Source organism: Drosophila yakuba, chromosome 3L (assembly GCF_016746365.2).
Source record: "Drosophila yakuba strain Tai18E2 chromosome 3L, Prin_Dyak_Tai18E2_2.1, whole genome shotgun sequence".
Taxonomy (NCBI): Eukaryota; Metazoa; Arthropoda; class Insecta; order Diptera; family Drosophilidae; genus Drosophila; species Drosophila yakuba.
The window spans coordinates 24,735,861-24,752,970 of NC_052529.2; the positions used below are offsets into that span (position 1 = coordinate 24,735,861).

General features: G+C 38.9%; 1 protein-coding gene across 8 annotated transcripts in view; it reads right to left on the minus strand.

The window, feature by feature from the left end:
• Window positions 1-17,110, minus strand: part of LOC6540108 (synaptosomal-associated protein 25) — a 189,782-nt gene that overhangs the window by 111,711 nt on the left and 60,961 nt on the right. For 3 of the 8 annotated variants that reach the window (XM_039374344.2, XM_039374342.1, XM_039374347.1), the window contains exon 4: window positions 14,044-14,092. The exons of 2 other annotated variants lie outside the window; for them this stretch is intronic. In XM_039374344.2, the coding sequence (XP_039230278.1) occupies window positions 14,044-14,092 (49 nt within the window). Of the gene's footprint in view, window positions 1-13,548; window positions 13,704-14,043; window positions 14,093-14,405; window positions 14,872-14,937; window positions 15,045-15,097; window positions 15,175-17,110 lie in introns of those variants that run through there. 3 more of the 8 variants (XM_039374349.1, XM_039374348.1, XM_039374350.2) reach the window with 3 other exon arrangements.

Below are 17,110 nucleotides of genomic sequence, written 5' to 3' on the forward strand. Positions count from 1 at the left end.
ATTGTCGGAAGGATGCCCTTGAATGTGTGCGACGGTGAGCCCAGGATGACGAATTCCATTACAAAATTTATAAATGTATGCAAATAGCCGTTGCAGTAAGGGGTAAGAATTTCCAAATTTGGAGCTAGCAACTACATCCACGTACGGCGAATTTACGATGAACACACTTCGACGAAGTTCAAGCACCGGTTTCTCACGACAAACAGCTGTTGGCCAATCTCTTTCAGGTTCCATAAGATAGGCGGGTCCATGCGCTCAGAGTGACGACTCGCAATCTACCTCCTCCTTCGTGGCTTGAACTATTGGCCCGGGACTGTTTTCTTCGCTGGCTGAAGAAGGAACGCGTGAAGCAATTAAGGCCTCCAGATACAACCGCTGAGCTTTATGAAATCCCGGGTCAGCGAGCTGCACGTTTTCTGGAATCTTCCAGTCCCCAACGACCACATTTAAGCTTGGCTGGCGATCCGTGATATTGGGAGCGATAACTGCTGTTATGCTCGTTGAGAAATTAAAAGTGGCAAACAGCATCGTAATTTCTACCGAGAACCCATCAGTCGCGAAATTGGAATCCCTGATTCCAGTGACGGAGCCAGACGACATCGACCGCTTAGCTTGGCGCATCCAGCTTTTGCAGCAGCACTTGCTCTATGATGCAATGCAAAGCACTTTGCAGCTCATCAATCTGCTCCAGCCTCACTGTAATAGTTGGTTCGCCGTAACTGCTTAGCGTCTCGTTAAAAAGCGACTATTGTCTAAGTACGAATTGTAATTAAAGATCGAGAGCCCTTTGATTATGCTGATCTGTTATTTACGCACAGCATCATATTCCAAAGTCTAGACTCTGTGCCGAGCAACCGTCGCCTACGCAATCGTCTCAGGGTTCTCCAAATACTCCTATTTTTCGGGAGCTTCTCTCTTCACGAGAGAATAGACATTTATAACTTAATTCTCTTAAACTTCGCTCTTAAGCTATTCCAATCTGCCTATATAAAAATAGGCAAGGAAGGCAATTAATTTAATAGGCGGCAAGAATATGCAATATAATTCAAATTCGGAAGTTAAAAGCAAGATGAGCTAAGTAAGAAAAGAAAAGGCAAGAGATATTGGAAATGGCGCCGTAGTGTTTTTGTTTTTTATTTGTTCACCTTTGTGTATATAAAAATCTCAAGGTCCACAGGAAAAACACACGGAAGCGCTTTCGTCGGTGGATTTCCCAAAATGTTTTTAAGTGACTTTTTTTCAATCGATTTACGTATCAGAATTTACGTATTATTAATTATAAATAAGGGAGAACGCTATAGTCGAGTTCCCCGACTATTTGATACCCGTTACTCAACTAGTGGAAGTGCAAAGGAGAGTCTTAAACACTGACTGTTTTTGGCGGTTTGTGAGCGTTGGAGTGGTCGTGGCAAAAAGTTGTTTGGCAAATCGATAGAAATTTATAAGACTAATACAAAAATAAAAAAATTTCAAAACATTTTTCAAAAGTATGGGCGTGGCAGCTTTGGGCGGTTTGTGGGCGTTAGAGTGGGCGTGCCAACATGAATCGAAAAACTAGCGCTGCGTCTATGTCTCTGTAGCCCGTATGTTTTATCTCAACTTTCTAGCTTTTGTAGTTTCTAAGATCTTGACGTTCATACGGACGGACAGACGGACAGACAGACGGACACGGCCAGATCGGCTCGGCTATTAATCCTGATAAAGAATTATATGATCGGAAACGCTTCCTTCTGCCTGTTACATACTTTTCAACGAATCTAGTATACCCTTTTACTCTACGAGTAACGGGTATAAAAATGAAGTAAGCTGATTCCACATACTCACGACGCTAGTCCCACGGTGCGAAAGGCACCGTAACATTTTATCGCCAAGTATTATTATCGTTTTCAAGGCCAAGGTATCTCCCAGACCGGAATGGTGAAATTGGGATTCAAGAGCAAGATTTTTCTCCACATGTTTTTTTGCAATTCAATGTAATTGAGAGTACTTAATTCGTTATTTCTCTGTTTTGTTTGCTTTTCCTTGGCTGCCGACCGTGCACATACGTATGCGGTGATCTTTTCCCAAATTAAATGTATTTTATTTTTTCTATGCTTAATGTTTTGCCAAGCTAGATTTTTATCGCTAAATTATCTTTGTCTAATTCAATCAGTTCAATAGTTTCAGGGAAACTATTTTTCCTTAGGCGATAGGCACGAATATTTGTCATACTTTATTTAAGGGGGTTAAAAGCTTGAATTTGCAAAATTATAATCGGGATATATTTTCTTAAGTTTTTGTTAGCATGTATTCTAGGTCTAAGAAATTTTATTAGTGTTGAAATATATTGTTATAATGTTTTGAAGTCCCTAAATTGTTTGCCTCTGACTAGTATGTATTCTCTGTGAAGCGCGGTTAGGTGTTATTCAGGATGATATCCTTTTGGAGTTTTTTTTTGGTATAGAATGGCCAAGGCAGGGCGGGCATCACATGATCCTCCACTATATCTGAGGATCGAGCGAAATCTTGTATGGTAAAAGAGTCTTTCTGTCTGATGTCTGTGTTGTGGATGGCGATTAGCCGCTCTCTCTTTTACTTGTAGCACGTACTCATTTTTTAATAATCGTAGAAATGAAACTAGGCTGAGATTCCAGCCTATAACCGTCAAAGAGCATGCGCGTGCGTCCTGAATATCTCGAACCACCACCCTAGCCTTGCGAAATCGTTATATGAGCCAGTTTGTTTTGTGGGAGTCAATCTAACAGTTTTTTCGGCCGGCATTCGGTTCTCAACATGCTGCGAGGAATGTTTTTGGGGATTGTAAAGATCAGATCAGGCAGTTTGTCGAGGTCTGTTGGCCAAAGTAAGAAATTGATCTTCCCTTATTTTGAAGCGGGGGAGACAATAAACGGCGGCTAGGGTAAGGTGGTTATTGCCCTCCATCTGTATGTTTATAGATGTGGGCTGTAGATAATTTTCAAAAAATATATTATGATACTCCTACCTTTTACAAGGATCCCTGTCCCTCCATGGGGTTTACCATCGAGTTGATTAGTACCGTACAAAAGGTAGCCATTTATTTGAAATTGTATTTCTTTGTAAGGTGTGTTTTCGAGATATGCATAAGGTCGATATGTTTTTCGAATAGGAATTGAGTTAGTTCAAGTTTACGTTGTGAAACATCATTGGCGTTCCACATACGCATGGAAGACTGTTGTGATACAAGCATTTGCATCAGGAGGTTTTGGTTTCGCATTATATCTTGCATGGTGGTTCTCGTACGAACCTATGAATCTACAAACCATGAAATCTTTGATGACTCAGAAACTGCTTTAGTACCATTTTCCTGCATACAAGGATTTGAAAAGCTTTCCGCCTTGCAGCTTCTCAATTGATCTTCTTCTAATTTTATATGATTAAAAAATTTCAAAAGCGAATACCAAAACTCCTGTAAGGATTCACCCTTATGCTGAATACGCTTTCCCAACCTGAGCTGAACTTTTGCTTAAGACAACTTCACCCCAAACCCGTCTAGTAAAGCTACTTTCAATATTATACTGCCCTTAATGATCCTATGATTACGCACAAACATCCTTGCAGCTCAGCTCTTTTTCATACTTATTTGTGTATGAATAGGTGTGTATGTAATAGGTTCCAATCAACTATAGCTGCATTGATATCTGCTAACATTACCGATTCTTCATCGTCACGTGTGAGAATGATAATAAACCACCAATAAACGTCGTAATCTCAGGGACTGTCTGACTTTAATTGGTCCGATCTTTACTCTTGCACTAGTTTGGAGGATGCCAAAAATCGATCTGTCCATGTCCGTCCATCCGCATGAACGTCGAGATCTCAGGAATTATAAAAGCAATTAAAATAAGCATGAGACATAGAAAATTTAAAAATATCTCATTTGCACTTCCACTTGTTAAGCAATGGGAATCCGATAGGGAATGCGACTATACCGTTCTCTCTTGCCTTGCTCTTGTGTCCCGATGTACTTTTTCTAATAAACCTTGGCTCAATAAAAAGAAATATAAGGTCCAGATTTCTAAAGAAATTCAAAGATACCGGTTATCAATTACTTTTCTTAATATTTAAGTGCTCCGTTTAATTTTAACGTGCTTAATTCTCAGTGTTACAAGGACTATTTAAGTCGTAAAAAAATTTAAAGGGATCTTTGAAATAAAAAAAATACATGTAGGAGCGATATTAAGAGGTTAGTGTCTAGAAAGGTCGTGGTCGAATGATTAGTACCAATGCCTTGGACTTGCACTATCAAGAAAGACAGCAGTGTAATACTACTTTCTTCTTACAAATTTCTATCGATGTGTTTAAAAAAATATGATTGTCGACAAAATCTAATATAGCGTTTTCTATTGTTTTGCAACCCTTCTCCTAGCTGGCCCAAAGAGATCATCCGCGTAATGCGATTTTTCGCAACGACTTCTACAAGATCATAATTAACCAAAGGAAACAATACAAATCAAGTAAAGATCAGAAAGTCTTTCATAGACTGAAAAAAGTCTGCGTAACTTGAGAGTCTAAATCTTGTTAAATCCACAAGCGCGTCTGCGGCAATGCAAGTTTAAATTAGCAGCTACGGGAGTGGTCAGTATTAAAATGTAAAGACACGCACAAGTCATGAATTCTATGTATAACAACTGTTATTCTGTCTTCAAGCGATGCGATGCTCACTTAAGCCTCTTTAACCTTCCACTGTAAACTGTAACTGTAAAATTTTTAGTCTCGAGTATAGTGGGCCAAGGTTTTGAGACCTATTAATCTCTAAAATCAATAATCTTAAAATCATTAAAGCCGCTAGAGGGCAGTCCACGGTATTCCTGCCGCTTAAAGTGGTCGAAATTCCCATCCTGTAACGAACTACTTTTCTTGTTTTTGCTCGCAACATATTGCAACGCGTATCTCAGAGAGTTTGTTTGTTCGTCCCCCAAATTTATGATTTGTGTGATTGCCCGACCAAAGAGAAGACATCGCTTCGGATTGAAATAGCTTCCGTCCTTCCTTTGTTATCCTTCGCCGTCCTTAAAAGCGTACCTGTGCCTGCTCAAATGGGAATTAGAATGTTATGGTGGTGAATGTGTACCAAACAGACGGTTAGGTGAAGCCGACAAGTTTTGACCAGGACCAGCATTACCGACCAATGACTCCACAGCCTTCTGACCACGCCAGGTCCTTGGGCTCGCCTGTCCCGTGGAGCCCTGCGTTGCTTTGTTCTTCACTTGCAGTTATCGCCTTGTGTGTTCGCTTCAACACTCAATGGCTGATTCCTTCTGCGTCCTGCGCGTTCTCCCTGACATGTAACTTTTGGACGGGTGCGCGTCTATCACTCTCGGATTGACTATTCACGGCGTTCCTCTTGACTGTATCCACGCCTTCTGAATCTGTTCCGACTGTCCAGCCACACGCCCGCGTCCTGACTCGTTCCCGTACTCTGCTCTTGCACGTATGACCACCTGCACGTGTTTAACTGTCTGGTAAGGAGCTGCGCCAGCGCCGTCCCCTAATTGGCCACGGGAATCTCTTTATTTCCCTTTTTGGGTACAAGGTCCAACCCAAGTCCCGTTAGTTCACGACTCTTTGTGTTTGTCCAAAGTCCACACCGTTACCGTTCGACCTCTGTCCCCTTGGCCGGCTCGAGTCCAAGGTCCAGCGTTCTTCATTTGCTTTTCTTATGTACCGCTTGTCTAAAATGGGCTTGTTCTTCTTCCTATGGCGATCAAAAATATAGCGACAGGCAATGTTTCCTCGACGACATATCGAACTGTCTTCTTAAAACTTCAGTTTCTGACTGCCTCGAACTTCACAATTATGGTAGCTCAATACCTAGAAATAGTAAAGGCACGCGTCATTTTGGCGCCAATTGGTATTTACGCAGTGATTGCAATTATTGCATTTTATTATTTTTATTTTTTTTTTATTATTAATTTTTTTTTATTATTATCCATTCTGTTTCACACTATATTTTTATCGTTCTAACGCATTATCGGGCCGAGGCAACGCAAAACAGTCAATTTGTTAGGCTTGTGCATCGTGTGTCATAGAAGGCACAAGTGAGAAGAGGATGGATGAGAATCACGGTTATACATAATATTCCAATTCTTTGTATTTTATTCTTTATTAGTAATGACATTACATGATAATGATTCAACAGTGATGGTACTTTACGACTAGCATCGATGCGATATATAGAACAAATGTATATTTATGGTTTTGATTTTTTTACGTTGTTTGTAAGCCAATTTATTTTAATATTCACAAATATAATAAGAGGACATGGTAAATTTAATATAATGCGTACAATTTATACTAGAGCATATAACGTGAACATTAGATTCCTTGATAAGAAGTAACAAGCAGGAGAAAGCCATTACGTTGACAAGGCCGCTCTTGCATACCCGTTACTCGTAGAGTAAAAGGGTATACAAGATTCGTTAAAAAGTATGTAACAGGCAGAAGAAAGCGTTTTCAACCATATAAAGTATATATATACTTGATCAGGATCAATAGCCGAATCGATCTGGCCATGTCCGTCTGTAAGTCTGTCAGACAGACGTCTATCCATATGAACGCCGAGATCTCAGGAACTACAAAAGCTAGAAAATTGAGATTAAGCATACAGACTCCAGAGACAGACGCAGCGGAAATTTGTCGATTTATGTTGCCACGTCCACTATAACGCCCACAAACCGATCAAAACTGCCACGCCCACACTTTTGAAAATTGTTTTGATATTTTTTTATTTTGGTATTAGTCTTGTAAATTTCTATCGATTTGCCAAAAAAATTTTTGAGTTTAATATTTAATATTTATATTTATTTAATATTAATATTTAATTTTTGAGTAATAAATAGGAAAAGACAGAGCGATTGCAAATGCCAGACATGCCAAATCATCATTAAGACTGCCCATTCCAGTATATCTGTATAACACTGAAACATGCACAAATAAATATAATATATATACTTGTATAAATATATATATATTAATATACTAATTTATAATAAATATTAAATAAATATTAAATATTCAAATATTTAATATAAATATTTATATCTATTTATAAATATTTTTTATATTTTTTTACCCTTAACTTGACTGCATAAACTTAAGAAGCCGACCCCAGAACTCACTCGTTAAAGTGAAACCTCCAGGTTTCAATGGAAACGGCTCCGATCTCCAGGTCCTTGGGAAGATCGGGGGTAACATAACTTTTCAAGGAAGGTTTTCTTTTCTTTCTGTTTGCTCTTTCATTCCCTTTCTCTTTGTGTGCCGTAAACATTGCTGCCATCACCAGAGTTTCTTGTCACGTCAGCTGATCTCGCTGCAAGCTGTGTGTGTGTGCTGGTAATAGGCCGAATTTTTCCGGTCTGATAGCGCTGCACTACCGCAGGTGTCACCTAGAGCTAGGGGTTGCTTACATGCGCTATCTGACAAAAGCTACGTGGTGTGTAAATTGAACAACGATCAAGACGCGGGTTGTAGCACACTTTCCTGGTGTTCTGTTAGGAATCCGTGGAAACAACACATGGAAACTAAGCAATATTGAAACCAATACCAGCAACATTTTGCAGGCCTGCCGTACGGCGAAGCGCAAGCGGTTCTGGCAAGGGCACGCTAAAGGTGGGATAAACAGTCTGCCGAGTCAAGACTAGCGACTTGAAACCTAGGTGTTTTAAGTACCTGGAGCTCGGGCATATCGCGTCCTGATGCTAGAGTCTCGTAGAGTCTGCTGTTTATAGCGAGCTGATCATATAAGCGCCAATAAGTCTGACGCTAAACACATTGCGGGCAACAGAAGATAGGGATTTAAAGAATTGGGCTCAGTCCACATGAGCGCAAGAGGGTGAACTCTCCAGGAAGCTCCACAGTCCCACCAGCGCAAGGATGCTTTAACACAAAAACGCGGATAGCACCACTCGAGCAGTAGAAATAGTATGCAGGTGGACCGGGGAAATCTTAGAGGCATACAGCAACTGTCTACGGGATGGGGCAAGGGCTCTCCAATAACGCTGAGAATCGTCAGACCATTCCACTATGGGGCGAACCACCACTTTTTGTGGAATTAATTAATAACTCGAGAAACGAAGCAACATATTTAAGTTCTGTTTTTAGATTTATGTTCATGATAAAAATAGTAATATATTTGAGGAAAAATGGGCGTGGTCTTGCCTTCAAACAAAAAAAAAAACAACCCACATTTTTTTTCAGTGTACAAAAAAAAATTTTTTGATCGAAAAAATTAAAAATATATTCTGAAATTAAACCAATAAAGTAAGAAATGGGGGTTGCTTACCTTGTTTTTAAAAAATATCGAAGTTTTACTTCTTGCTTCAAAGCTTTTATTCTTAAAAATAGCATAAATATGTTTAAAAACTAATGTTTCCCAAAAAACATAAAATTCAAGGAACTAGAATTTTATTGTAATAAATATATTTATGTTTCACACCTATTGTTAATCGTCATACTCGAATTGAAGCTTTAAAACCATTAAAAATGGCGTTATTTTTTGCATTACTCGTCGTCTCTGTTATCCATTTTTCGAACAATTTGCTGTTTTTCACTTTGAAGTTAGACCCTTAAAAGTTAAATTTTGGAGAAAGTGTGCAAAAGTGTGCATTTATACCAATAGCATTAACTAAGAATTGATAACTCTACAACATATAACAGGTTTTAGAGACGAAGTGAGCCGGACTCACTTTGTAGCTCTACTTAAAAATTAGAATACACTACAAAAGTTGTGTTTTATTAGGGTAAGAACATACTAAAGATTATTGGGACACCACAGTTAATTTTAACATTCGAAGATCACAAACACATATTAAAAACCACAAGGATTCGACTGCATAATTTAAGTAACACTTTTGATAATTGTTTAAGCCCTTTTTGTCACTTCAAACTTGTAAGATTTTTCAGCGATTAACAAAAATTCGGTTATCGGTGTGCCAGCGCAAACGAAACAGCTGACTAAACAGCTGCTCACTGAGCAGTGGCGCCCTCTTTAAAAATTTCAAGTACGTAACATGATAGATTGATGTTTTTTGAATACGTTTCAATTTAAAAAAAAAAATTTTTAACGACTTTTAAAAAATGGGTTTTTTCCACATAAGGTTGACGTTCGCCCCATAGTGCATTCCTGGAACTGTGTGAATCATCTGAGCAGGATTCATGGGGTTCAGCTTACAAAATCTTGTTTAAAAAAGTATTAAAGGTTCAGTACTCGGGCCACTGCTGTAAAACGTTATGTACGAAAGGGTGCTGTTGCTGTCACAAGCAGGAGGAACCATGGCTATAAGCTTCATGGACGATATTGTCACTGTGATAGTCGCAAAAACTTTTGGAGAGGCTTAGTGCTTTGGAAACACATCTGTAAACACTATATGGCAGTAATCGGTTGTCCTGGACATAGCACACCACAAATCAAAAGCGGGTCGGTAAAGTTGGCGAGATACCTGGCGGTCACAAGGCGGTCATTAAAAGGCCCTCATGCGGAAACACACAGGAAGGCTGCGAGCGTCGCCAGAGAATAATACTTAATAGCAGGGCCCAAGGCAGTAGGCTACTCCTACAGACCGTCTGCAAGGCGAGAGTTGTGCACGCAGCGCCGATATGGCCCGACGCTTCTGGAAAACTTTCATATAATACAAAAGATTTCCTGGCGATAGAGGCAAAGAAAAATTCACGACTAGCTCAGAAACAGCTTGGGAAGGGGGAGAGAGGCAGAGACAGTGGCAACAGTCGATGAAGAGACGTTGAAACTATAAGATCATCCCAGACTCGAGTAGATGGACTCTAAGACATCATGTCGAAGCTAACTTGTGGATGACTCAGATTCTCAGCGGGCATGGGTGCTTCAGGAGCCCTTGGTTGGCGTATAGTCTTGGACCAAATAGTCTGGGGCCAGATCAGCAATTTTGCTGTACTCCAGACTCATGTCTTAGGAGTAGTTGGGACCGTAGGCACGCGACTTCTGTCTTTGTATTTTCTTCGCTCAACTTTGTAGCGTTCAACATCGTCTGAAAGGATTTCAGGATGCCACTCGGTATGCTGCATGTCGTGCACTTCTAGCTATGCCCTGCGCTATGCTCGTCGGATTTGGTGGGTGCTTTTCCTACCTCAGCTATACCCCAACATTAATTAAGAAAATAAGTGCACTACTGAGACTACTAGGGTGGACTAATAAAATCGTAATAAGCTATTCCCACAAATGAAAAGAAAATCGGGATTAACAAGTCTTTATCTAGTCAGGCGTTAAGGAAACTTGGATGTTATGCGCATCCCTACTCTATACCCACCCTTCCTTGGTAGCTGGTGTACAAATACTATAAGCTACCCTTGTTTGACGATTATTAAGATCTAGCAAACTTTACACATGTTGATGTTTCGGTGACGATCCATAATAATGACTAGACCATTATTTCATTACGTGACAAGTTGACTTCATTCTTTCCGTTTTATTTCTCTTATTAACTAATTTCAATTTCTTAATTTTTGACTTTAAAAAATACATTTAAAATAATTCTTATATGCAATATTTAAGAAGACGTGGCCAAAATTAAACGAGCGATAAAAGATAATTAAGATAAGATAATTAAAATAAAAAAGAACAACATTTTTGAAAATGTTAACAACTGGTAAAAAGATTAAATGAAATCAAAACATTACAAAAAAAAAGGAGGTTTAGTAGAGTTCCCAGACTATCTGATACATGTTACTCAGCTAGTTAAAGAGCGAAGGATATATTTCCGCACCGACAGTTTTTCCCGGTTTGTGGGCGTTAAAGTGGTCGTAACAAAAAGATTTTTGGAAAATCGAGTAAAATTTACAAGGCTAACAAAAATGTGAAATCGATAGAAATGAACAATATCAAAAAATTTTTCAAATGTGTGGACGTGGCAGTTTTGGGCGGTTTGTGGGCGTTAGAGTGGACGTGGCAACATAAATCGACAAACATGCGCTGCGTCTATGTCTCTGGAGTCTGTATGCTTAATCTTAAACTTTCTAGCTTTTGTAGTTCCTGAGATCTCGACGTTCATACGGACAGACGGACGGACATGGCCAGATCGACTCGGCTATTGATCCTGATCAAGAATATATATAATTTATACGGTCGGAAACGCTTCTTTCTGCCTGTTACATATTTTTCAACGAATCTAGTATACCCTTTTACTTTACGAGTAACGGGTATAAATACCAAAAATTCTTGGTGCTTCTTTGGGTGCTTCCAACTTTTTCGTAAGTACGGTTTGAGTAAAATGTGCTTCCCCTTTTTTCTATGCCTATTAGTTTTTTTGAAATCGGGGGGTTGAGATCCGTTCGCCTCATAAGGGAGATCGGTTCTTCTCTATACCGAGATCGGAATACTCGATATTGAGAAGTCATTTTCTCAATATTATTAAAAATATCAATAGTAATAAATATCGTAGTCTGTGCGGTTCGTTTCTACTGTCGACCGTCGTCATTGCCATCCGGGAGCGAACCATAGTTCCTGTCAGCGAGTGACCGACACTTACTCTCTTGCACCAGTTCCGACATCCCTACTTTGTTGACCAGCTTGAGCTGCAACACAGGTCCAGACGATGTTTTGGTTTGTATGGAGATTTCTTCCACCAGCATCCAAAAAGTTTGCATCCAAACAGGTCATTGCGTCAGCGATTTCCTCATCTTCAGCGTCTTTCAGTGCGATTTCCAATATGCTCAATGATGTAGGGACAGTGTATTTAATAACCCGAAATGCATTATGTTCAATTATCTGCCAGCTAGAATTTGTTGGCAAAACACTCGCATAGTCGGGATAGAGCATCCGAAATGTTTTTCGTACCCGTTTTTGTAAATGACCTTGAATTCAAAGGCTTGTAGACGTAAGAGTTATTGCTTAATTCGAGCTGGATGTTTTGATGTTGGCTTATGACAACCTGGGATTTTTCGCCAAATGGAGCTTTAGGTCTTCAAAAGCCTTGGTTTCTGTCTCGCCCCAGTTAAATTTGCTTTCCTTTCCTTAGGGGTTCCGTAAGATAAGCCAGGCTGACGAATGTAAGAAGTCATAAAAAAATTCGGATTTCCTTTTTGTGATTAGAGTTTCTAAATGAAAGAATCGTTATCACCTTTTTGGATCTACCTTAAAGCCTTTGTCAGATAAAATGTGCCCCAATAATTTAACATTTTACATTGTTTACCTTAAGAATATTTTTGGCTTTTTTTACTGCATAATCGTGATATTTTTCTTTTTCCCAAAGATAATATTGTCGTTAATTAAGTTTATTACATTTTTGCATGTTTCTAAATTATACTCGAGACTTCTTTGGAAAAATTCAGAAGTCTAGTTAACACCAAATATTAATTTGTTTTACCTGAATAACCCAATTGGGGTAATGAATGTGGTTATATTCCGGCTGGATTCCTCTAGTTCCAACTGATAATAAGCAGTTTTTAGGTCTATGTGAAGTGCTTCCCCTTATTTTGACAAAAATGCCGGAAATACAGTGGAAAATTCTCTCTTAAGATTGTCCTTTTATTAATTCTCATGTCTATGCAAATCCGGAGTCGCCATTATCTTTGAATACTATGACCATGGGTGCTATACAGGGAGAATGTCCTGTTACTGGCTTAATAATATCAAGACCGACAGCTTCTTCCAATTTTGCGATTGGAAGCGAAGTCATATTTTCAATTTTCTTTACTTCGGGTCCAAAAAGTAAGAAATTTAGATTGAGTGCCGTATCCTTTCCCTGTAGTGATTGTGTTCCTTTTTTTTAATTACAAAGAAATATGGCTTTTTATTCGTGTTTTAAGTTCGATGCCAAAGCTATGGCTATATAACTTCTATCTCTGAATATTGAGTTTATGTAATAAATACAACAACTAAAAAGTTTTTATTTAAAGTTTTGGCCAGAATACGTCGCCCAACGCTCTCCTTGCTTCGACGTTCTCTCTTCTTAATTTGACTTAATTACATATTTTGTCGCTATTTTGTGCTCTCTCTGTGGATTTGGGCTTCCATAGCTTTCTGGAAACTATGCGTATGCGCTCTTAGAGATTATTGTCCATCTTCACTTCCGACTTTTTGATGGAATTGCATCAACATATAATGTGACTATCTAAATCTTTAAATAGCAACGACTTTGGGCGTCTGCTGGAATAGCACTTGTATATAACACCGTCGACGAACGGGGACCACCTGTTGAGTAGTCAGAGAGCCTTCAACAATTACTATTTCTATTACTATTACTATTTGCAAAAAAAAATTTTTACCACGCCCACTCTAACGCCCACAAACGGCCCAAAACTGCCACGCCCACACTTTTGAAAAATGATTTAATATTTTTTCATTTATGTATTGGTCTTGTAAATTTCTATCGATTTGCCAAAAAACTTTTTGCCACGCCCAGGACCTTGTTAACATCTATATCTTTATCTGTGGTATATTCTATCAAAGCGTTAGGTAATGAGAATGCCACAGTCAAAAGATGTGGCCCCAGATAAAGATGTTTACTTCACTTGCGAATAGCTAGCACCACAGTTGTAACAGAAAAAAAAAACAAATGTAATCCGGGAGCTGCTTTTAGGCAGCATTTAATTTTTTAAGTAAAAGTGCGATACAGTTATTGTTTTTATTTTTGGCTTAGCTCTGCAGAAGCAATAACGTCCGTTTTAACACAGCACAATAATCTTAAAACCAAAAAATTTGAATTTTTAACCTGAAAAATAAAGATTACCGCAATTATTATACATATATGATATCAAAATAGTTGTTATGCCTGCATATTGGATTTTTTTTATTCGAATTTTTTAATGCACCTGTAAGTAAAAGCTCTACAAAAAAAGGTTTTTACATTATTTATTATATCACGTTGATCAAGTTTAATTTACTGAAAGAACACAACACACATGCCTTAAAGTATGTACGGATAATCTATAATAAAACGTGATATAGCTGTAGAAGTGATACTGTGTCATAAATTTAGATATTATTTATTGCATATTACAAATGAAAAACTCATATGTACATCTAAACTTATATATGTTAAATTATCTTACCTCCTTGTTCATCCAACATAACAATGCTTCGCATTCCAACTTCCGCGCTCTAGATAGAAATCGTTAGAATTTCAAACAAAAAATTAAAACATCATATGAACAGTATTGTCTATAAATTTTAAAGAACTTTAGATCCTGAACAGCAAATGCAACGTGAACTCAAAAAAATAAATGTAAAATATTTTAGGAAACATTAGGTGCCATTATAATAAAAAAAAAGATATATATAAAAGCGTATCTATGGAATCACAAATAGACTCAGGGCTTTATGTAAGCTTGGTGGTTCAAGTTGGGCTATTTTCATTATAATTCCTTTATATTGATTAACTACTGTAAATTCTAAAATTGTAAAGGCTTCAATATGTCTCAAAGATATGTTTATAAAGTACTTATACTTTATTTCAAGAAACTAAAATAGATTTAAATTATGCAGTACAAACTATTAGATCAAAACTAAAACTTTCAAAAGAACTTCTGTCAGAGTACGAAAACGAGCTTCGTACAATATCAATTAATTTGAGTGTATTGAAAGAAAATAACGATTATAAATATATAAATAAAGCGAAATTATAGCTCTGTGCGATGATTGCACAAATACATATTTTGTCTTTGAATTTAAATAGGCCAGTGATATCATATAAGGGATTAACGGCCTGGAAAGGTTTTGCTGTGTGTTTGGTGGGATTGGAAGGGAATTATCCACTATGAGCTGCTCCCATATGGCCAGACGCTTTATTCTACCATCTACTGCGAACAACTGGAGTCGATCGACCAGAAGCGTCCAGAATTGGTCAACAGGAAGGGTGTAGTGTTCCACCAGGACAACGCCTGTGGAAGTCATGGAAGGTTTTATCGCATCCACCATATAGCCCGAACGTAGCGCCAAGTGATTACCACCTGTTCCTGTCCATGCCGAATGCCCTTGGTGGTGTGAAGTTGAACTCAAAAGAGGCTTGTAAAAAGTGGCTGTCTGAATTCTTCGCATATAAGGAGGGGGGCTTCTACGAGGAAGGTATTATGAAGTTGACGTCAAAACAACGCGTACTTCTCTTACGTCTTTATCCAACCAGCGACTACAGGTAAAAAGCGGTGAATCACCCCTCATGTCAGGGCACTCTTGGACTCCTCCACCTTTTTTGGGACAAAACGAAATTGAACTACGCATTATAATAAAAATAGATATTAATTAAAAAATAGAAAACAAGCCATTACTCGCGAAAATATAAACTTTATCACTAGCGTAAAGGCCGCAAGCTCAAACAGATTTGTAGGCGTGCAAAATCTTCTTAAGCATATCGATAGAAATTTAAACAAGAGGGAGAACGCTATAGCCGAGTTCCTCGACTATCTGATACCCGTTACTCAGCTAATGGAAGTGCCAAGAAATTTCAGCACTGACTGTTTTTGGCGGTTTGTGGGCGTAAGAGAGGGCGTGGCAAAAAGATTTTTGGCAATCGAGAGAAATTTACAAGACTAACAAAAATGTGAAAAAATATCAAAACATTTTTTAAAAGTGTGGGCGTGGCAGTTTTGGTCGGTTTGTGGGCGTTAGGGTGGGTGTGGCAGCATGAATAGACAAACTTGCGCTGCGTCTATGTCTTTGGATTCCGAATCTCGGCTGTGCTTGGCGTACTAAGTGTACTCAATCATTCTTATGAGAAGAACCCTTCCTGATTTTGAGACGAAAAGGAATCTCAATGTCGATATATTAAGTCGAAAACAGTATCACGCTAGCAATGAGGAAGGCCGATAAAATAGGAGCAAAATCCTCAATTCACGTGGTTGGGAAACTATCGATTTTAGCTTCGTCTCCTTGTCGATTAAAATGTTACTTTGCTGGGGTGCAAACTGGTATAAGTTAAGCGCAAAGACGAGAAATCAAAGGCCATGCCTAAACAATTTCGGCTATTTAAAGCCCTTTCCAACAGAGAGTGATTGCTACTATATTTGTGGTATTGGTTGCAGGTATTTTCCAATCGAAAGTTCGGAAACGCGTCAAGGAAAATAAGTATTATAGAGTGCTTCTTTCTCATATATAAATTATTTATTTTGTACAATCCTATAGATTGGTTAGCCAAATTGGGTGACTTCTGTAAGGTCTTACGCAGCAGTCCGTGAATGGCAGGCCTGGCGATTATACGGGAGTTAAGGTTTCCCACGCAACTGTCTTTGCACGGGATTGCAGGCTGTAGATCCAAATGTAGAATTAGGAGGATTACGAATGCTTCTGGCCTAAAAACTCAGAAAGCGTGATAATAAAAATATATACGGCGAATCGCTGGAGTTTTTATTTATGAGCTTGTGCTCTTTATTGAATCAGTGGTCAAAGCGAACTGACTAAAAGGCTAACATAAAAAAGCTTCATAAGCCATTGTCCCGGATCGAACATTGTAATCGATAGTTAGTATTTTTATTTATCTTTGTATTGTGAACTAGTCCGAAAATGTTAGTATTATTAGCCAAAATGTGTGCGGGCACTCTGATTGTCGCCATCGTAAGTTTCCAATAAGCCGGAAAAACTTAGCATTTTTCACTATCGCGCAAAAGCTTGGAGGACACACTGCGGTGAGCTAGGAATAAGTTAACTCCAACTGTAATAAGCCTTAATCCTAACAGAATAAAACGAGCCTACATCCACGGAATAAGTCTGCCCTTTCTTTCGGTATCCATGGTGGATTAGCCGTTTAAAGGCAACTCAGTTCGCGCGATGATATCTTTTATTGGCAACTTGCGCTGGAGGACGGCTTAGGCGGCCAGCTAGAGAGTTGACAGGAGCCAGCAGGAGGAGCGCAGCCAGCGCTCCTTGCCGGGAAAGGAGTCGCAATCAGCGACATATGACGTCGAATGGAATGCATGGAGCATATGGACCAAAAGCTTCCGGACTTGCCTGCATTTGAAAGGCAGCCTGAGGAGTGGCCGATCTTCAGTTGTGTGTTGGTGAAGACGACCCGAGCGTATAACTGCACGGACCTGGAGAACAACCAGAGGTTGTTGAAGGCGCTGAAGGATGAAGCTCGTGAGACAGTGAAGGCGCTGCTGATTCATCCCGGGAATGTCAGCGCTGTGA